This window comes from Strongylocentrotus purpuratus, unplaced genomic scaffold (genome assembly GCF_000002235.5).
Source record: "Strongylocentrotus purpuratus isolate Spur 01 unplaced genomic scaffold, Spur_5.0 spur5_scaffold_19, whole genome shotgun sequence".
Lineage (NCBI taxonomy): Eukaryota > Metazoa > Echinodermata > Echinoidea > Camarodonta > Strongylocentrotidae > Strongylocentrotus > Strongylocentrotus purpuratus.
Window position 1 is genome coordinate 16,273,799 of NW_022145604.1, and position 23,153 is coordinate 16,296,951.

Below are 23,153 nucleotides of genomic sequence, written 5' to 3' on the forward strand. Positions count from 1 at the left end.
AGCATAAATGAAAGTTATCTCGGATAATCCATCGAGGGATTTAAGAAAGAATCTCAAGTGTACATCCTTAAACCTTTGCTTGTTGTCTGGAGGGGGTGAGTAGAACCAGAACGGTAGTGAATTTGAAGGTAAACAGATTTGTAGAATAGGGGGTAATGAACTTGTTGCTGAGAGGCCCCCCTGGCAGAGGAAAGGACACTGAGAGAGAATAATAATCAAGAGAAGTCCATGGAATAATACAGCTCATGCTGATGATCATAGCCTTCATTTCTTATTAGGATATATGAAGAGTGAGCTCGCTTAGTATCTTGGGGTATATTTCTGATGCTTAGCAGATGGCTGTAATCACATCTTAAGCCTTCATGTTTATTGTAATAGATTCATTATACAAGCACCAAAGTTTAGTTGGAAGCAGGTGACGGTATATTAGGCAAGGATAAAATCCTTTCAAGATGATTGATAACAAATTATTACTTCATTAATCATTAAAAAAGGAAAATTATCAAATGATGTCACACACGATTCACTCTTTGAAAATGATTCCCCCCTAGTTGATCATGTTTGAGTTTATATTTTGAATTAATTCTCACATCAGGTCTTAAAGCTGTAATAAATACACTTACATTTATCCTCTAAAACAAATCCTTAAAGGTAAAGACCAGTTATGGTCATGCGATTGCATTATGAAAGAAACGTTGTGGAATCGATCAGAAAAGGTTGATCATCTAGCATCTAGAAGGTTCTGGAATCATCAAAATGATAAGAAATTTGGCCCATTCTTCGTAAAGTTACAAGCACTATACACAGAAAGATGTATATGAGACTACCCTATATCTCTCACAGTCCATGAGAGAAACAAATTTACTAAATATATGAATTAGTAGGCAGTTTCCCGGCAAATTTTTTATCATCATGTATTAGTCAAAACATATTCTTTCACATGATTGGTAATGAGAGCTTCCATTTTATTTTTTGAAATTGGGGCGTTTCCAATACTGGTCTTTACCTTTAAACCATACAAACCAAAACCAGTACAAGGGTACACTCTCAAAACAACAGTTATTCCTAGTTTCTAATGTTCAAGGAAATAGATTACAAAATTCCTATTTACCTCAGGGCCCTGTCTTACTTGCGATTGATATCAATTGCAACTATGTACATAAGAGATAGGAGATTGCAAACTTGCGATTGATTAGAGGACTTTGTAAGACAGAGCCCAGGCCTCTGAACTGTGAAATGAAACATTTCTTTCTCCTTGGCAAGGCATTAATCTACATTTGCCACTCCATACTCAGGAGAGAAATGGGGACCTAAAATTGCTATATGCCCTCACGGTGAGCATATGGTAGAAATACTCATCATGGATTGAAGATGGTGCACATTGTACGTGAATGAATCCGATGATTAGGGTGATAATATCTGTAAAGCGCTTAAAGGTAAAGACCAGTTATGGTCATGCGATTGCATTGTGAAAGAAACGTTGTGGAATCGATCAGAAAGGTTGATCATCTAGCATCTAGCATCTGCAAGGTTCTGGAATCATCAAAATGATAAGAAATTTGGCCCATTCTTCGTAAAGTTACAAGCACTATACACAGAAAGATGTATATGGGACTACCTTATATCTCTCACAGACCATGAGAGAAACAAATTTACCAAATATATGAATTAGTAGGGGGTTTCCCGGCAAATTTTTTATCATCATGTATTGGTCAAAACATATTCTTTCACATGATTGGTAATGAGAGCTTCCATTTCATATTTTGAAATTGGGGCGTTACCAATACTGGTCTTTACCTTTAAAGACGGAATAAGATAATAAGTGCTATATAAATCCAGATTATCATTATTATTTCTAAACTTTCCCATTTTATACCCACCTGGTGATCCAGAAGCAGTAGAAGGGTACACTTCACATTCTCGTTTCCCGGACGCTTCACCTGGAAACCATCGGTCTCTGTTGTAGCATTGGTACGATGCCACTGAATAAAGAAAGAAAGAAAGAAAGAATACAATAACATTACCGGTAATCACAAGAGTTAGTCTTTTGGAAAAGGTAATAAATAAGCTCTAAACAAAAAGGGTGCGAAAACAAAGTTTGGTAGATTCTGTGATTTTTCTTCAGTTGGGCAACGAAAGAAAAAAGTAGCAATCTCGAATATTAATAATGTACATCACAAGGCCCATTTACACATTCCAAACACCAATTATTTAAAATCATCCATTTTTTGGACTACCATTTAGGCTACTAGAAAGTAGTGCGCATGCGTCATTTGTCGGTGCCCTGCATTCGTTAGCACGGAAACGAGTTGAGTCACATGAGCAAAAATCAGTATCTTAATACTGAAGTTTGCATTTACACTGCAAAAATCAGTGAAACTTCGGCTGGGGTTAAAAAAAAAACATTTCAGCGATGCATCTGCTTTACATTATTTCATTTATCAAGAATGGAACTTTGGCCATGAAGAAGAACACCCTTTCATTCTTCGAATCAATCAATATCATTTTGATGTTTGTTTCATAATCTGTATCATTTTTGTATCGCTCCAAGCGCAGTCAACACTAAAGTATAAATATTTGTGACACATAAAATCAAGTTATTTCAGATACCCATCTCCTCCGTTTATGATCAAAAGCGATGAAAATTTAGGTCATCACGTTCATGAAAACTTTCTGTCTCAAGCACGAGACAAGAGGCGTGTCGTTTCGTCGAACGTGTGGGAAATCACGGAGCTAACTTTCGTTTAATTTGATGCATGATTACAAGGTTTTCTGACAATAGCGCTACAAGAAGTGACACAATCTCGATACCCAGAATGTAACACGGATTTGGAAGAGGAGCGTGAAGAAGTCAAAAGCAAGTAGATCTTAGTCATACTCCTGAGAGCCGTCTCGGGAGACAGACTGCGGGTGGTCATTTTTTCAAAACTCGGCTAAAGAGACGTTGCTCTTCACAAGCCGACACACGAGGGATCATAAAAGCTAACATTGAGATTCGACATTTCATTGTGTCTCTAGGCTGATCGAGTGTCACACAAGATAAATCACTAGAAAATAATATTGTTTAAAAAAAAGTGAGTGGCTTTCATTAAGTGCATTTCCACAATGATCAAGATTGGCAAAATACTATTTAAAAAAAAACGTAATTCATGGAATTGAATTCGAACAACAAAATGTCTCATGAAACCAATTGATGACACCTACATCTACTTATTAATAGTAGAGAAGGGTTAAAAAGCCAACCTTCTGATGTGGCCTAAACCTTTTAGATTTGAACTACCAGAACTTCAGGGCACCTCTTTTATACAATGTTTATTTGAAATAAGTGATCTTCTGCCTTTGGGTATACAGGCATCAATCGTCCATTGGCCAGTACGTCCCTCAGATACATGAAAGTAAGCTGTAGGTCACCTGCTTTTATTGCCAATAATGCAAGAACTTTTTCAGTGGTCCAGATAAGTAAAATTTTGTTCTATGAAATAATGGAATCAGTGATCAAAACATTTAACTTTGCAATTGGCGAAAGTTTCATGCTGTTGGCAGTTTGCAAGAGTCATAGAATTCTCTGGTATTCCTTTTTTGGCATAAAAAACCCAACAAAATGGTAAAGTTGTAGTCCTATTGTTGAAGACCGTTGGTATGACATAACAAAATCATCAGTGTACTTAGACAAAAGAACTGGTGGTCTTCATCAAGCAGGCCAGAAAATTTCACTATAATTTTTTTGGAGCCAGAAGGGTGCTAGCTCATAAATTAACAAAGATTTATAGCCCTTCTGTCTCTCAACAGATGATCTATTAATTACTTAAAGAAATCTGTGTTATATTTCTGTGAATGAATATAGAAATCTATCCAAGTGAAAAATATTACCCCTATTCCCCCATTACATCTTGACACCATCAAAAAATGTGGGTCACTCCCCCGAACTGTCTGTAACCGTGACGATGGATTTGGGTTCTAACCACTTGATCAATAAGGGTACCAGTAATTCTTTTTTCTGTCCTTTACACGATCATCTTAAGGGTTTGGACCAAAGTGTGAAAATCTGTCTCAAGCAATTAGGTCCACGTCCTTTTCGTCCTTTTCGGAGCAGCAGACAATATCTGAAAGTCGTTATCCACTTCCGCAACCTGCCCTATTCAATTTAATTCAGGTGCACAATAAACAACAGGTCAAAGCCTTTTAAACCGGGTTAAAAGCCCCCTATTCTCTTCCTTCTTGTTATAAACTCTCTTGTGCTCTCCGTGAGAGGGAGAGAGAGCGCCCGATCACGATCCGGCACAAGCCCCGTGGGGGGAAAGGGAAGCGAAACAGAGCTAGGTGTGAAAAGCCCAATCACACGAATCATCCAGTAGTAATCCGTCTCCGAAACGCAATGGCCCACATCTCTCAAATCTAATAAAGACCAGATCCTCTTCGTGATTTTTAAGCAAACATTTGGTCTACATTACGAGGGATGTCTGTTTCACTTTACCCATCTAGATACAGAGATGTAGAAAAAGCTATGAAGAGAGAGAGAGAAAGAGAGAGAGAGAGAGAGAGAGGGAGAGAGAGGTCTACGGGTCTAGTGCTGAAAGGAGGATGTGACTAAAACACAAACTGGGCCAGAATACTTCAATCAAACAATCTCCAGGCCCAGATACCTGACCTAGAATTATTATTTCCCCCTCATCAGGTGTAATTTAAGAGCGAAAGGTAGGAACAAATGAGCAATTCGTCCATCATCGGTCCGCATTTCAAGAAGTAGAAATCACTAGCACCGGCCACTCCAACCACATTGCACACACCCCCACTGCCCTAATTCTTCCAATTTAAAACTAGAACTTTTTTATGCTCTCTCTCTCGATCTCAAACATCAGTAGAAATGCAGGATTCCCTGATGATTGGTCCGACAAGACATAAACCTAGATGAAAATGATGTCGTTATCTAAACAAATTTATGACACATTCTGAGATTGAGGTGGAATAAATCTTCACTCCCAGATAGGTCCTGGGATGCATCACACCTTGGTCACGTATTCCAAGAACCCTATCAATAAATCACTTTGTGAACTCGGAGCTCTTGGTAGCATTAAAGTGACTCGGTAACATTGTTGAATGCTGGTCAAAAAACTGAGTAATTTTGTATGAAATGTTACTAATTATATTCCTCCTACTGTACTAGCCCTCTAACATGCAAAAAAATCCTGAAAAAGTTCTTAAACCACAAAGATATTTATGGTTTTCTTTGAAGGCGTCACTGTGCAACACCCTCTAACAGTAAATTTTCCTAACCATATTTTGAATTTTCCCAACGGTTTTTCCATGAAAATAAGACATAAGACAGACTTTCAAAAATCTACTACTTTCCGATCTGTTCCAACATACAAAATGACTAAAAATATCATTTTTTGTCAAAATGTATGGGTTTCAAACATTCATAACTTTATTATTATTGGTCTGATTCATTTCAATCTCTCGACAATCTGTTTATCTTATTTTTCTGCTTCCATAAGAATCAACTCATTACAAGGGTTGGGTTGCCCTTTAAACAAACCTAACCCCCTTTCATACTGGGTCAGTGAGTCCTGCCCAAGAATTTCAGAGTTGAATATTTTTGTTAGGACTCAAGACTTTCTTCATTTTTCTTTCTAATGAAAAAAGAAAGATAAAAGCCACAATCATAGTAAATTCGTATCTCATGCTGTATATGTTATGCCCAATTTACTAATGAGACAACTTATTGAAAAAGAATTTTCAACTTTCAAAAGTCTATTTCTGACAATTGCTACAAAACACTCAGTGGCACTAAAAAACTAGATGGAATTCGACTGCGCGCAGTCGAAAATGATGCCTCCGTCATAGAGCAATTTTACAAACCGAAACGGAAGAAATTTTTCAAATTCAAGTTCAATTGTAATCCATTAACATGTTCTCAGAATATCGTGATTACAAGCAATTTCTCATAAACATATATGACCCTTTGATCTTTGACCTCATGACCCTAAAATCTACTCAGTTCATTGGCTCTGCAAGATTTCCTGAGTTAAATAGTAATCCATCTGTCAGTTCTAATGAGAATGCGTCCTCAAGCTATTTTTGCATACATAATGAGCCCATGACCTTTGATCTTATGAACCATTCATTGGCTCTGCAAGATACATAAATGATCTAAGTTTGGCAGGAATCCATCAATCTGTTCTAATGATAATACGATCACAAGCTATTTTTGCATACATAATGAGCCGCATGACCTTGACCTTTACCTCATGACCCCAAAATCTAATCAGTTCATCAGCTCTGCAAGTAACATACATGACCAAAGTTTGGCAGGAATCCATCAATCGGTTGTTCAGATAACGCGATCACGAGCTGTTTTTGCATACATAATGTGCGCTGTGACCTTTGACCTCGTGACCCCAAAATCTAATCAGTTCATTGGCTTTGCAAGATACATACATGACCAAAGTTTGGCAGGAATCCATCAATCGGTTCTTCAGATAACGCGATCACAAGCTGTTTTTGCATACATAATGAGCCCTGTGACCTTTGACCTTTGACCTCGTGACCCCAAAATCTAATCAGTTCATCAGCTCTGCAAGATACATACATGACCAAAGTTTGGCAGGAATCCATCAATCGGTTGTTCAGATAACGCGATCACAAGCTGTTTTTGCATACATAATGAGCCCTGTGACCTTTGACCTTTGACCTACGTGCTCCAAAATGTAATCAGATTGTTTTCCTATAGTGATACACACTATCACTAAGTTTGAAGTTTAAATCTCCAGTGGTTCTTGAGATATCATGATAACAATCTCAATGTATGGAATTTCATAAGTTGACCTCTGTGACCCTTGACCTTTGACATATGTGCTCCAAAATCTAATCAGATCGTCTTCCTATGGTGATTCATACTATCCTTAAGTTTTAAGTTTAAATCTCAAATGGTTCTTGAGATATCGCGCTAACAAACTCAATACAAGGAATTTCATAAGTTGACCTCTGTGACCTGTGACCTTTGACCTACGTACTCCAAAATCTAATGAGATCGTCTTCCTATGGTGATAAATACTATTCCCGAGTCTTAAGTTTAAATCTTAAATGGTTCTTGAGATATTGTGATAACGGTCAAACGGGACGGACGGACGGACGTACGGACGGACGGACGTACGGACGGACGTACGGACGTACGGACGTACGGACGGACAACCCGAAAACATGATGCCTCCGGCACCACCTTCGGTGGCGGAGGCATAAAAAGGTATTAACCTTGTGTCAAACTGGTGTCAATCTTTAAAAAATGTTTATACATATATGTATATTTGACCTTACATGTAAGGAAGACAGATTTCAGATTATGCTCACAGGTAAAATGATTTCAACCTGGATGAAAAAAAAACTGAAAAGTATAAACCAAATTCCAAGACACAATTTAAATTAGTCTAATGAGAAACAAACTTTTCTCCATCTACAGTCACCGATTTCTTTCAACATCAGTATTAAAGTATATAAAAAATCAAAGTCAAACAGACAATATATCAACCCCATAAATGGCATATCACATTACTATCAAACCTTAGAGCTTGTGATGAAATAGAAGCCGGAAGTAGGAGCAAAGGTTATCAGGGTCACGCAGGGACATGAAGTGCCCCTTCGGGGACCCTCCAAGTGTGAAACAAGAAGCTTCCATTGGTTCATCGTCATGGTAACCGTGTGATGCTAAATTCATCTTAATTAGGAATATGGGTGTGTGTACTTTGCTATCACATCATCGTGAATCAGGGCAGAGGTATTGACATGAGGTATGTCGTCATCAGCTCGAGATTGCCAAATAACGCGCTATTTTAACTATCCCGATCCCAAATTAACCAGCTAATTTTGCGTCTTCATCAGCCCGCAGTTGCAATTAGCAGGATATTTGGTCAAGATAATAATCCCAAGATATTTTAAGCTAGTTTGCAAAATATCCCGCTATTTGTCCGATGCGTCCTCACCAGCCCGAAGACTTGCACGATGCGCGAATGCTGAGCAAAATATCTTGAGCTGATTTCTCGAGCTCGAGTTAGTTTCGAGGTCGAATCTCGAGCTGATATAGTCGTGATTTGTAACTTCGGGCTTAATTCCCAAATCAGAAATAGCGGTCTATTTGGCAATCTCGAGCTGATGAGGACGGGCCTATCGAGAGAGATGACATAAAATGATTTTCATGTCAGAGGGGGGCTGTTTAATCTTATTCCATTTACGATGGCCCTTTTATTTCGTTAGCTCAATTGCAGTTCCCTGAAGACCACACAATCAGGGCTGCACATCAATAATCAATAAATCACGACATTGACTTCATGTGCAACATGCCATTCCAATCGGTGAAATGTAGGATACGAAAAAGAAACGAAACTGTGGCGAAGGTTACGATGAAGCAAACGAGTTATCTAGATCATCATTCCTAGAACGTGGCTATCTCTGTCTTTGCGTTTCATAGCCAGCACACAGCTATACTGGCATGTCATATGGCTATGTTCATACAGGATCATCAACGCTTTTAACTTTAAAATTTGGTATGAACATTTTCTTAGTTTATAGTTTATAACTTAAAATAAACTTAAAGTTTCTTAACCACAAAAGCGTCCACACAGACCGTAACTACGAGACAACCTTGCAGATTAAAGACTTTATCTGATGAAAATACAACTTTATATCTATGGAAAGCTGAATGAACGTAAAATACAAATATATAGGAATTAAACCAAAAAAATCCCTTTCAGCTTTGCACAAAAGCAAATGAAAACCTCAATTTCAGCACCGGCCCCTCCAAATTACGGGTCAACTGGAGTCAGATTTGCCACAGTTACGGCGACATGTGGACCCGATCGGCTCGCCTATGTAGCTGAGGCGATGAGCTGTGCTTAATCAATGTAAAGTCATCATGAGTATGCATACTCCACATCAATAGCTAGTTTTTAGGTCGACAACTTCTGATTTTCAAAGCTTTAGATTTCAAGCTTTTTAGAGAGCTGTAATTACTCCTATAACAGCTACTAAATAAAATAGCATATAACTGATTATAATGTAATATGGCTCATAAGCTTACCGTTGATACCTAATTAATCTATTTCATTTTTCACTTCCAACAGTATTTCATTTTTCACTTCCAACAGGTTCTTCAAAACCAAAACCTTCAGGGAGCTGTTACTCCTATAACAGACACTATAGCATCGTAGTAATCTATGGCTTATAAGCTTTTTGTTGATACCTTATTCATCTATTTCACCTTTTCACTTTCGACAGGGTCTTTAAAACCATAACCTAAACAGTCTCTTATAAAAGCCTATCTGCACTAGTTTGGCCATGAGGTATTAGACCTCCCTGCATGGTCACTGACAGGTGGTTATCTCATCAAATCAGCTCTCAATTAACATAAGAAAAAGAGGACCATGGGGGACCAACGGGTACCGATTAGGCATTGTTTGCTATACAGAGGGTGCAAGTAGCTATAAGTATTGCAGTGGGGCTTTAAAACCATGACCTAAACAGTCCCTAATTTACACTCTGTCGTGTGAACCTTTCTTCAGTTCACCAAACCACACATTTCTGATTAGTTGTCTACCATTGAGAGTGCAATAAACCAGTTCATCCTGACGTTTTCCTGTTCCATTTCTACATCTGTCTTCAGCATGATCAAGCCACACCTTTATTTTTCCATCATCTATCTTAATCGTTCCATGCAGTTTTGATAATTAATGGCGACAAGTCAACTCCAAGTCGAAAATGTAATGAAAGCTTTATCAGAAGGTTTGTCATCGTTGAAACTAGTTCACATAATATATTCCGTATTGCAACACCATGACATCTATCAAAAGAGGATATAAACCGGAATTAATCATACTATGTACTGCCCTACTTTTATGTACTGATCTTAATTACGAGGGACGAAAGAACACCTTTCCCTGATTATTAAGGCATGACAGTTCAATTCTTCTGACAGTTTATGGTTAAAAAAAGACAGAAGTCATATTCATCATCACCGTCTCTAAAGAAAGAAATTAGAATGAACCCAATCAATCTATTTGGCACAATTTGATATCTTCAGTAGATTGTATAATCGAAAGCCTCAATATCTAAAGGCAAACTGATCACTTTCATTCATTTATTAAAATAAAGGACCATGATCCTCTCAATGATTTCCTGACTTTTTATGTATGTACAGCAACTTCTTGATGCAGAGTGTCAGAAAACAAACTAATTCAATGTTTAAAGGAAACTATTCCTACAGATGTAAGGTGAGAAAAAATCAGGTAAAATTTATAAAGGTCATCATAAATACAAATAATAGTATAATTGATTGATTACTAGTAATACATTCTTTGCAAGATGGAACTAAAACATCAACAAACAACACTTGATGCGAATGAATCGCATAAAGGCCTATCCTCGATCGCCTGCCAAGTCTACTTCACTGAAACACAAACACAACGGCAAGAAGGTGAGAAGTTTTGGCGGAAACCACGCATGGAAACTTCAGGATCTGCTGCGTGGGACCCTCCAAACTCCCAGACTGGCAATAAAAGTCTAGAAGAGGAATCGTATGTCCTACATATCGGTGGCCTACATATCTCTGAATTCCCAAGTCCCCCGGCAGAAGTGCGGTAGCGATTGCGAATCGTCATCCCCGAAACCAAGATTGCATGGGCATACTATAACGGAAGATTATAAAAGCTAATCAAACAGGGCTGTTGGTGAGAAAATTAAAACTCTTGTTGATCGTACTCTTTGGTCTCTCTTGATAGACCTTTGAGTCATTATCCTGGAGATGTTCTCAAAAGACTCCAAAGCATGCTGACCCAAATTTGTCACACATAGGACACCCACAATGTTTCTTTTCTTCCTTTGTTTTTATGCTTTTTCGATCCCCCTTACTTTTTCCAAAACATTTCCTTGGCAGAGTTTCATGTATAGTAAACAAAACATGAAGCTAGACTTTATCTCCTCCTTGTTAGTCAGATCATATTAATAAACACTTGATAATAAAACATTTTGAGTGAGGGCAACAGACAGCTCGAGCGTCACATGAAATGTATTAGACGAAATTGAATCCATCACATCTATGAAATCTCTCTGTGCATTTCAATTATTAGATCATGCATCATCGAAGCTTGTTAATAACATACAAACATCTGCTAAAGAAGAAGTCGTAAGAATGTCTACATCTTGATAAAAGCAATTGACTCAATTTCTTTTTAGGAGCCATGCCCCCAAGACATGTTATGATTATTCAGAATGACAAAAAATGTAACCCAGGATGCTTAATATAAATCAGACTAAAAAAAAAGTTTAAAGAGAAGGTTGAGTTCTGGGAAGAGGTGAAAAATAATTTGTGAGCGTTATCATTGTATCATGCAAGTTTGGAAGGACATCAGATAAAAAATGTTCCCTGAAAAGCATGGATCTTCAAATGCCTTAATATTCTAAATATGGAATGTAACATAATAATAGCATCTAGCATCTGCAAGGTTCTGGAATGATCAAAATGATAAGAAATTTGGCCCATTCTTCGTAAAGTTACAAGCACTATACACAGAAAGATGTATATGGGACTACCCTATATCTCTCACAGACCATGAGAGAAACAAATTTACCAAATATATGAATTAGTAGGCGGTTTCCCGGCAAAGTTTTTATCATCATGTATTAGTCAAAACATATTCTTTCACATGATTGGTAATGAGAGCTTCCATTTCATTTTTTGAAATTGGGGCGTTTCCAATACTGGTCTTTACCTTTAACTAGAAGAGGTAGGAAAAGAATTGGGAAAGTGTCAGACTTGATAGTCGACAGATCATGTGACATAATGAAGAAGGCGGCTAAAGATAGAGAAGAATGGAGAAAGAACTCAAGATGGCTCAGGGCCCTGTTTCATAAAACCTGTTATCAATAACAAATTATAAATTCCTATGACAAATTTGTTCTCAGCCAATCAGATGCCCCGATTTCAGTAGCTTATAACAGTTACTGTAACTTGCTATTGATACCAAGTTTTTTTAAACATGGCCCTGGTGTGGGTGGACCTGCCCTTGGAAGAAAACCTGCAAGGGAAGTTTCATAGTTTTCCTTTTTTTTAACTACCAGATCTATTTTCTATTTTTAATGGTTCACTTCCAGAAACATTTCTCATGGCATAATCTGAAAAATGTGAAATTCATAACAAGAATCTCAATTGAAATCTTGATTCACAGGTATCTCGTAATCCTTCTCGTATCCCCGCCCTGTAATTCATCTTCAGCACTGCCCACTCAATGATAATAGCTCTCAAACCCCCTCATTCAGACTACCCAAATTTATTGTATAACTATACATCTCTCATATACAATAATCTATTGCTTTCATGTTGTATAATGAAATGTATAACAAAACGCCAAGTATGAGCATCATTTTTTAATGCAAGCTCTATAAAGAATCAGGGTCCCGTGCAAGTCCGAAGGTATTAAAATTGTTTGCCTGAGCGGAGCTTATCATGAGCGCCCACCGACAATTGGACAGCTAATATGTCCACTCAAAACTAGTTTTTTAAAATAAATATGATGTTTCTTCATACAAGTTTCGCATAATTTTCTGAAGTGTAAACAGGTTATATAAGTCACTACATGACTGCATTCCCATAAGTTTTGTTTCAATGACGTTTGTGGCGTAAAGCGTTTATTTCCATACTAAACAACGACGGATTACGGCAACAACCACTCCTCTGTCATGGTAAAGCGAGAAGGGATTTGAGTTCAAGATGCCGTGTAGTGCTGGCCTAACTTAAAAACATATTATTCCTGACTAGCTTGGCAGAGGAACGTCATTGCAAGGTAAACAGTTCAGTCACGGACCTGTACTATCAGGTCACAAAAAAACCAGCCTGACATTTCAAGTTATATCTTCTTTTTAATACAGATGTCACATTTTGACCGATCACGCTATTTTCCTTATATGGATGTTGGTTGCTACAGCAAGACAGTTAAAATATTGTGAATGTATTGAAATCTTAAAGTTTTATTCATCAACATATCTTTGAAAATTGAAATATATATCTGTCCAGTTCTGAAAGTAAAAGTTTCTACAGCTCTCATTCTTTTACATATTTTACCCCCCTCCCCCCAAAAAGAAGTTTTCCCCAGATTAAATATTGTTTTTGTTTCAATTGTATATATATTCAGTGAAGCTAATAATTAAAAGGAATGGACTATATCATGAGTGAAAAAGAGAAAACATTACCAGCATTATATATTTCAACAAGCGCATCAACAGAGAAGTCCTCTTTTTCTCCATTTGTGTATATCAAAAATCTTTTAAAAAATCTAAATTTAAGGCATAAAGTATCAGCATTTTATATTGGAATCTAATATTACTGTTTGAAATAAACACCTAGAAAAACAAAGAAAGCACTAAATTGATGCTAATTTGTTTGTTGAAATAAGCCCATAAATATTTATCAATAACATGTGAATAAAAGGGCAGTACATCTAGCTGGATATTTCCAATAACTTTTTTTTGGGAAGCATATATTGAGTTCCTCTTTTATGATGATGACCATGGCGCCTTTCCACTTTTAGAAAAGAACTTTATCCAAAGAAAGAACGTATTTGAACTTTTACCCCTCCATCCCTTGTAAATTAAGAGAGCGAGAGAAAGGTGGGTAAGAAGGAATTTTGTGACGTTGAAGCAGGGAAACTCGGTACGAAAACAAACGCACCTTCTTGTATTGTTGACATTCATACAAAACCATCCCTTCTTCGACTCGTAATAAAAGCAAAGGGGCATCTCAAATTGAATCTATTCTTACAATTACGCTCTATTTTTATTGATAAATGAGGCAAACATCTGGAAGATCATCCCTGTACTTTTGTATCTCTTGCATCTCTAGCCAAAACAATAGATTCATCCCCAAAACAGAACATTGGCATCGTGAAATAAAGACATCAATAGGCTCATTTACACTGCAAAAAAATGATGGAGTTATACAAAATAAAATCCAGAGATGGGTTTTCCAATCATTGTTTTTTGTTATGTTTATGAGTAGTTGGAATGTGAAAAAGACTGATGGCTTTTGCTTGCAGTGCAAATGCAGCTTCTGACTAAAGTGAAAATTTGTCAACACTTTATTTAAAAGTGCATTATTTATAGTGATAAAGGGTGAAATGAACATTTCACAAATAAGACTAAACTTTTGAATCTGTGTGCTGTGCACAAATAATTATATTCAAGAAACTTTAATCGCTTTTGCTAAGCTCGGACTTCTACCCATTTCCATGCCTGTTGAAAGTCATTATGAAATTTTTATGGTATGTGACTTTTTAAAGCATTTTTTATCTCATTTCCTCTGATGTGAAAGGGGTATTGAAAGGTGCCTCCATAGATTGTTGACATATAAACAGTTCTCCACCCACTTGTATAAATGTAAGGAAGACATATCTCTATTATTGTCAACTTGAAATATTTATCTCTTTTGTTCAGACTGACGTCCATGCACTTAATGACAGTGAGATCCTTGTCTCTACTTTTTTTTTTTTTTTTTTTGGGGGGGGGGGGGGATAGCTTCTTGCTCCAAATGACGTCTTGAAACATGCAAAGTATCGGCTACAAACCAGAAGGAATCTAATGGTTTGTTCAGACTGTAAGAAATTTGTACAAAACTTGTATAAAGAAATGCTTGTACTAAATTATTCATCTACAATCCTGTGATTGTCCTACCCAACTTTATTTAATATTATCATATCATTTTTTTCTTTTAATATTTTTTCTTCATTATTATTAACTAAGAAATATTGTGTGACAGAGATAAGGCCTGAATAAATCACGTTCTTCTTTCAAACAATAACCTGAAAGTACATATTCCTTCTTATCTCTGAATGATAATGTAAGTCATTTTCGGAATAGCAGTGCATTAGCTCAATTTTTCCTGGTTTGAGAAGTTTATAGTTACCTTTAGAAGTATAGGTTAAGAATCCTATCAATGAAATCAATAAATGTTTAAAACAACCTTTCTACTATTCAATTCATCCGAATTTTGTTTGTAATACATGTATACTCATAAAGCAAGTTGCCGATAAACCTTTACGAGACCGAGCACGATAAGGGCTTAAGTTATATATTACCATCCCACATGCAATTATACACCAATCCTCCCTCCCTAGAGATATTAAGCTCCAACAATATTTGAAATACTAGTACACCAACAGGACACTCAATACAAAGCCAACCATGGTATTCTCTTTCAAAATACTTTCTTATACCTTGAAAGAACTTCTAATAAAAGAAGGAGGTATAGACGAACATGGTGTGCAGAATAAACCCGAGCGCTTCTCTTTTATATCCGCAAACCTCTATCCTAATAACGTGTGGGTGAGATATAATTGACTTTTAGATCCACCTGTATCGCCACATGAATGCATCAATGTCATCACTCCTCTCGGGTTCTCTCGATTGATATTGCGTGTCGCCACGGATCGGCGGCCGGGGGAAAGCGCTCTGAAACCGCGCTCCGGTCATCGACACTCCTGCTGAAAGCTTTAGGCAGGTTTCGGCAATTTGGAAGTGGGCGGAAGGCAACACACACACACACACACAGTCAAAAAAAGAAATATATAACAATATGGACAGCTAGGAGGGAGAATTTAAGTGCATGACTTGGTTGTGTAGCGTGACAAATTCAGAGAAAAGTTTGAAATAGAGATATCTTGAGGGAAAGTTGTCTTGTCGACAAATCAAGTCTGTAGAAATGCTATTCTAAGGTTAAATTAAGATAAAGGTGAGTTCTGGTCATCCGATTGCATTGTGAAAGAAAAGGTGTGAAATGGATCCAAAAAAAGTTGATCATGTAGCATGTAAGTATTGGTGTGTCCTGCAAAGTTCTGGAGTCATCAAAATCATAATAAATTTGGCCCAGTCTTGGTAAAGTAACAAGCACTTACACAGGAAGATGTATATGGGACTGCACAAATGGTGTCAGGGCTAAGTAAGTTTCATTTGCTTCGGTGAGAATTCATTTTCTTTTTTTTTAACCAGAACTCACCTTTATCTTTAATCTTGCACTTTTAAAAGAATTCTGAGAGGAATACTGTAAGCCATCAGCTCAACATACACAAGCTCTTGAATGAAATTTGCTTTATATCGATCTGCAAAACCGTATAATATTGAATAAAAAGTGGCATACAGGTATTGTAACTAGAATCTCTCTCGTGTAATAAAATGGGATATGGTGTACGCAATAACTCAATCATGATATAGCCTGTTTGGAGCGAGAAGAGCGTTAAATCTTGATAAAATTATATGAGTAACTGCCCTTCTGGCTTCATATCGATCATATCTGAAGCACAAAAAAAACATGTTGAATTGTGAACATTGCCCTACAGTTCAATAATCTTTCATATTGAGAAATCTTGCATGTCAATGTTACCTTTATTGTCTTTAAAACCTTTGAAAAAGTACAAGAATTTCAACTGTCAAAAAGAACTATTTCATGATTTTAGACCCATCTCACTGGATGCACGCAGAACCCATTAACCGAATTCCACATATTCCAACGCTTATATAAAGTTAATACACCATTGTATAAAGCTGTGACTAAACTACCTATTAAATCATTCTAAAATCACAGTTTCCTAGACAAACGATCAACTATTGTCTGTAAGAGGAGAGGCAAACTCAATTACTGCTGAATGAACTGAAAGTCATTGCCCCAATTTTAATGGCCCTCTGTTTACTGTCCAAAGCATTCCCCTTTGACCTCGAATGACCTTATCATTGTTGCACGCGAACTGGATGACAAACGATAGTCCTAATGATGATATTAGATACAGAAATAGCGTACAATTACCACATTATTGTCTTCAATTTCAGCATCATGGGAAGACAAAAGGGGGGAAAAATCTGCTGGTTTCTTTGTAATAAATAAAACATGAGTTTATATTGACTAACAAAACAATAGATAATTGCATAATTTATGAAAATGACTGTTTCAGTGGCGAGGACAACCAGAGTAATAAGAAACAAAACAGGTACGTGAGTAAAACGAGACAAAACTGAAATTGTCATTCCCAAGGCTGATAAATTTTAAAGGGGCTTTTTTTATATGCCAGAATATCTTTACTGGCTATACAAATGTAATTCTTGTTAAAAAAATGTCTCTATAATTAAGAGCTGGTCAAATTTGATCAGTGATGATAGCTATAACTAAAAGTCATTCCTAAAGTTGTCCTTCTTAAGATCTATGTTGAAAAGAAAAACGATGTAAATGTTGCATTTTTCTCTCTGAAGAATAGGTGGTAGTATATTAAATGAACCGTATAAACCTCAATTTTTCAATCATTTCTTTTGACAACAGAAGTCTACATGGTAAAAAATACTGAGGTACGTTCATTATTTGGGATACATTTTCATTACTTTTTGCTATATATACAGGTAATGGTCTGAACTGCTTCCACAACCAGCGAGTACAATATGTTCTCAGTTTTTCCCTCTTGGTCTAGTTGTGCCTGGTGAGCCTTGAACCCTAAACCTTCCACTGCAGCATGACACCATTCCACTGCCACCCTCAGAGTGTATTGCTCCATGCTTGAGCTCACACATCACCTCGTCAGGGTTAAACCTATACTAGCTGAATGAAAGTCAATCCCGGCTAATTATCCGATTATGATAAATCAAACAACGGAAATGGCTGTGTAAGCTCCCCGAAGCCTTCTTAGGACATGCCCCGAAAATTGAATGACATGTTGGCGGGAGTTTTGCTTCAGCGAGCAGGGCTGGAACTTCTGGCTCCTACGTTTTTTTCCATCCATCTACTGCACTCCCTGTGTTCCTTTCTTGCTTTCTTTCTTTCACTCATTCTTTCTTTCCTATCCCTCTCTCTCTCTCTCTCTCTCTCTTTCGCTCTTTCTTCCTCCCCTCCCTCCCTCTCCTGCCCCTGACCCCCCTCTCTATTCCTCTCTTTCTTTCCCTCCCCCCCACCTGCCCCTGACACCCCCTCTCTTCCCCTATCTCTCTCTCTCTTTCTCTCTCTCTCTCTCTCTCTACCTCCCTAACTTGTCCCTTTTTTCCATTCCATGCACCATATCTCTGACCCCCCTGACCTTCCTCTCTATTCCTCTCTTTCTTTCCCTCCCCCCCCCCCCACCTGCCTCTGACACCCCCTCTCTTCCTCTATTTCTCTCTCTCTTCTCTCTCTCTCTCTCTCTCTCTCTCTCTCTCTCTCTCTCTCTCTACCTCCCTAACTTGTCCCTTTTTTCCATTGCATGCACCATATCTCTACCATTCTCTCTATCAAAATCTGAAAAAACACACAAATTTTGCTAATAAATGAAATTATTTTGTCCAACCCCATGAAATAAATCATAATTTGCCAACCAACAGAGGTATGCCTGCCCTGCCCCTCCCCAAAAATAATAATAATGAAATAAAAAATAGTGAACAAAAAAAAAGAAGCTTTTACTTGGCATACTCACTCACCTATGCCCCCCTTTCCTAAATTGAAACTAAATATATTGTAAGGAGAAAAAAAAATTGTTTACGTGAAAAACCACTGGAGCGTATGGTATCAAGGGTTTAAAAAAAGTGAAAGGGGCAGAGTGTTTGAATTTGAGAAGTTTACTTGGCTAGAAATCCCTCATATAGAAAAAATAAAATGTAATCTGTTTTTCATGGTCCTGACACCTCTGGTACTCCTGGATTTCCCCACAGAACCTTTAAAACGAGATGGTCTTAGGCCCCGTTCTCACTCACTTCGTTGGAGCGCTTTGGAGCGCTCTAACTAAGACCCGTTCCTCAGGAGCGGTTCTTAGGTGAGTGAGAACGGTCAAAGTGGTCCAGGAAGTGGACTTCTGGACCGCTCCAGAAGACCACCTTCCGAGGTGGTCTTGAGGAGCGGGTCTTATTAAGCTAACGTGCAATGTGAACGGAAAGCGTACTTTGAACGGAAGTGAGCTAGTGACCTTCAGTGCGAAACATGTAGTACGGTACATACGGTATGTATTCCGCGCGCAAAAAAATTGATCTGCTGACCTGAGCTGCCATAGCAACAAGACCACTTTGACTCGTGGAGCGGTTTGAGCCATTAAAAACTGCTCGGAGTGTGTACGCTCGCAAACCGTTCCTCAAGACCCGTTCCTCTGGAGCGGTCTAACTAAGACCACTTTCAAAGTGAGTGAGAACGGGGCCTTAGGCGGGAGAAAGGTTACAAAGTATGAAATATGACTGGCAATGGGCAATATAAGTCAATATTCATCAGTGAAGGTTCAAGTCTTTTTAACAAGAAACACTTGCATGCCCTACAAAGTTTGGCAGATGCTACAAAAAAAGCTACATCTGATTTTACTCTAGACTGCTGGATGGACCGTTCGGTAGTAACCAAACAGTTCAAGCTTTTGCACTTCAAACAGAGAAAAGCGATCAAGATTATGGTTATAAAGAAAAAGAAGCCCTACTGAAATTAGAAATAAGTAGAAAGGGGCACTTCTTTTGGAGTCAACGCAAAAAGAATAAAATATCTGATAAAAAAATAATACAAATCAATAGAACATATTAAAGGCTAGGAAAAGATTTACAAAAATATAATCAAACAAACGACCCAAGGAAACAGTGTAACATATATTTAGGGCAATTCTGAAATCAGTCAGTAAAAAGGATGCAGGTATGATATATTGTTTGTAGCTAGTAACATGAACCAGTTAATACAAGCATTGCCTGAAGCCAAAGTACAAAGTTGTGGTAAATTAAGTCTCCAAACTTGTTATCAGGTTCGAATCATTTTTTTTCTTCATGGAGTTGAAGATAATAATTCCTAAGGCAAAAATCTTCATGGAGTAAAACTAAATGCTATCCTAAAAGATTTATTATGAGGGGTGGGGGGGGGGGGGGTGGGTGTTCCATTTCTTACATGTGTCTCACTTTTAAAAAGTTCAAGAATTTTTTTTTTTTTTAGGGGGGGGGGGGGGGGCTCAGTCCTGAAGGCCCCCTCCCCTAGAACCACTACTGAGTAAAAAAAAAAAAAAAATGGATATATCAACCGAATACTGTGAAATCTCTTCGAGTAAACCAAAAATTAATGAACTTTGTTACTTTTTCTGTCTTCAATCTTCCACACTAGTCTTTCTAAGGGAATTTATTTCCATTTCAGTCAACTTGCTATAATTAGACTCTTCTTCCTTTTGTGCTTAATGCGTCACCCCCTCCCCCTCGTCCTCCCCCATTCATAAAGGGGTATAATATCTTGAGCTTCGGTTAACTCTAAAATAACGGGATTAGAAGAAACACAGTTTGATGACGTCTGTTGTTATAGTCCATGATATGAAGTACAAATATGGGCAGATGCAAATGTGAGTAATATAAGCTGAGAAATGAGAATGACATCCTAAGAGAAGCTTGAAGACTCTTCTTCCTTTTGTACTAAATGTGCCACCCCCTTCCCCTCCCCCATTCACAAAGGGACATAATATATCTTGAGATTCGGTTAAGTCGAAGATGACGGGATTAGAAGAAAAACAGTTTTATGACGTCTGTTGTTATAGTCCATGATATGAAGTACAAATATTGGCAGATGCAAATGTGAGTAATATAAGCGGAGAATGATATCCTAAGAGAAGCTTCAAGGCAACGTAGTTGTCCACTTGATAGTCAATATCACAGAAATGGCATTATATCAAGCAATACTTGTTCACTTGTATTGTCGCGTTTCATTTCCCTTTTTTATATCTCCTTCATTTTCATCAAGAGCTGAAAGAAGAATCAACAGTGTGGGGGAGGCAGAGGACAGATGATAATACTAAGCTCCTTCTTGAAATCGATTAATTTTTTTTCTCTGGAATCGGAGATGATCACTCTATTCTAGTACCTAACAAAGTCGAGAGTGCTGCAGGGGAAAACCCTAAAATATAACTGAACCACTATCGCATTTCTCTCTCCCTTCGGTATTCGTAAAGCGATATTTACGATTTTACGTCAATGGTTTGTGAAATTAACTTTTTCTGAAGTGGGATATGAGGAAAAAAAGGAGCCATATCGGATGCTGCTTGATTTCATGTGACTTTATAAATTCATCTCTGTAGTCTTAATCAACCAGACTCACACAATGTGCCTCGTCTACACTGTTTCAATGATAGGAAGGTTTGATCTTCAATATATATATATTTGCTGCAATGGCAGGAAAAAACAGAGATAATCGATATCAGGGGCTCCACACTAACTTTTTTTAGGAAGGGGGTTCAAATTCAATCTTTTTAGTGTCTTTATGCCTAAGCACTATGTAGAATATTGACATTTTGGGGTCCAAATTTGATTTTTTTTTTTTTTTTTTTTTTTTTTTTTTGGGGGGGGGGGCATTTTGGTGTTGAGCCCTGTCTATATTTGCTAATCATGCCAATAATCACCCTCTGTGTAAGAGAAGGAATTATATTGGAATTCACTTGTAAACACATCTGTGGTAGAAACTCTGAACAGTCACAGTTTCTGTGACAGGTCATTTAAATGAGAATGTCTCCCTCTACTGGTAATATTGAGCAAATGCAATAAATCAGATATCAATGACAGATCATATTATGCATTACTTTTTAAAAGTAATCCTCAAAGTTTAAGAACTTGTTCCACTGAGTCTTACTTTTACATCCTACAAATTAATTAATTTTCTCTTCAATTTACAACATATATATATGCGTATACAAGAATAACAAGGCAATTAATTAACTAATCAAGGAGGTGTTAACGGCTCAGTAATAGAGCAATGGTCTCATAAGTTGGAGGTTTCCAGCGCTAGTGCCCTTTGGTAAGGCACAAATCCTCACTACCAAGTCCCTCTGAGAGGACTTAAAGCCATCGGACCCCTGGTTACTTACGTACAAGCATACAAGCTTTCTCAGCAGTCAGATAAAAGAAAGAAATAAACAACCCAAAACTATTCTCTAAAATGATTTTCTAATTTCATTCAATATTCACTTGGGTACATTCACAATACAAGATTTCATGCAAGCAATGAGAATATTACCCTATCAGGAACTGGTTTGCAAAATACCTTGATTTGCAATCACTCAAGTCAGACTCCAAACTATGATCAAATTCCATATCAAGCAACTGGAAGTGTGAATTAAAGAGGAGGGCGGGGGGGGGGGGGGGGAGGGGGATACTTATGCATTATAAAAATACACGAAAAGACAAGATTTCAGTTCCACACTTATCATTTACAGAACATGGATAAGATCAAATTAACTCTTCAGTCCCCCCCCCCCCCACCCCCTTTTCCCTCCTCCCCCAAGAAAAAAAGTTATTTTATTTACTTTTTAGCCTTTTCCATTCACACCTTGGGATACGCTTGAACAAATTTGCCAGGAAGTGCCTTCATTGATGATATTTCCCCCCATTCCGGTTTCCCCTTTTGTTTGCAATGTTTGAGGGGTTGGAAGGAGTAGGATTGGTTGCTAGGGGCTTGAGTGGCACATGTCATCCCGATGTCAAGGACTAATCTATGGTATGTGCAAACTAAAAATGAAAAATGTTTTTGCATGATTGCTTGCTCACTGTACACAAGTGTCATGAATGCTGGAGCATGAGGTATGCACTGAAGGGTGCTGAAGGGAGCTAAAGTGAGCTATTAAAAGTAGCTAAGAACATTTTTAGCAAACAGAACTTTGTTCATTGACAAAAGAAAACCAAGAGTAGGGCTATGAAAAGGAAGAAAAAGATATGGTAGGAGAATTTAAAGACAGATCATAAGAATGAGGGAGATGGGGAGAGAAAATACAAGAAAACGGTAAGTAGGAAGCATGATTTAAAAAACAAGGGGGGGGGGGTGGAAGCTGCATCTCCCTGCAAAAAAAATGTGAAATTTCTGCTGGACGTCTAAAAAACCACACTCGAGAGGTGGGCTTTTTATTTTGCTTTTTGGGTTGTGTTTACCGGTTGTCGGTAGTTGCTTGGCAGCTTTCAACAAAACACTGAAATGTGAGAAAAATTGCTGATTTTTGCTTTACGATTACCAATTACTCCTTCTCAATCATGTTTGCTCTCTCTCTCTCTCTCTCTCTCCCTTTTTATGTCTTCCTATTCTGCTTTCTCTCCTTCTCTCTTCTATATATCTTATTCTTTTGGTCATCAAATTATGAATTAAGAGGAAGGAAAGGAAATTGTCTACATTCTACACTTAAATCAACAAT

General features: G+C 37.6%; 1 protein-coding gene across 1 annotated transcript in view; it reads right to left on the reverse strand.

Moving 5' to 3' along the window:
- The window catches only part of LOC576942 (SWI/SNF-related matrix-associated actin-dependent regulator of chromatin subfamily D member 1), a 60,286-nt gene that overhangs the window by 22,777 nt on the left and 14,356 nt on the right, over positions 1 to 23,153 (reverse strand). Inside the window, exon 4 of the mRNA XM_030989810.1 lies at positions 1,881 to 1,982. Within this exon, the coding sequence (XP_030845670.1) occupies positions 1,881 to 1,982 (102 nt within the window). The remainder of the gene's footprint in view (positions 1 to 1,880; positions 1,983 to 23,153) is intronic.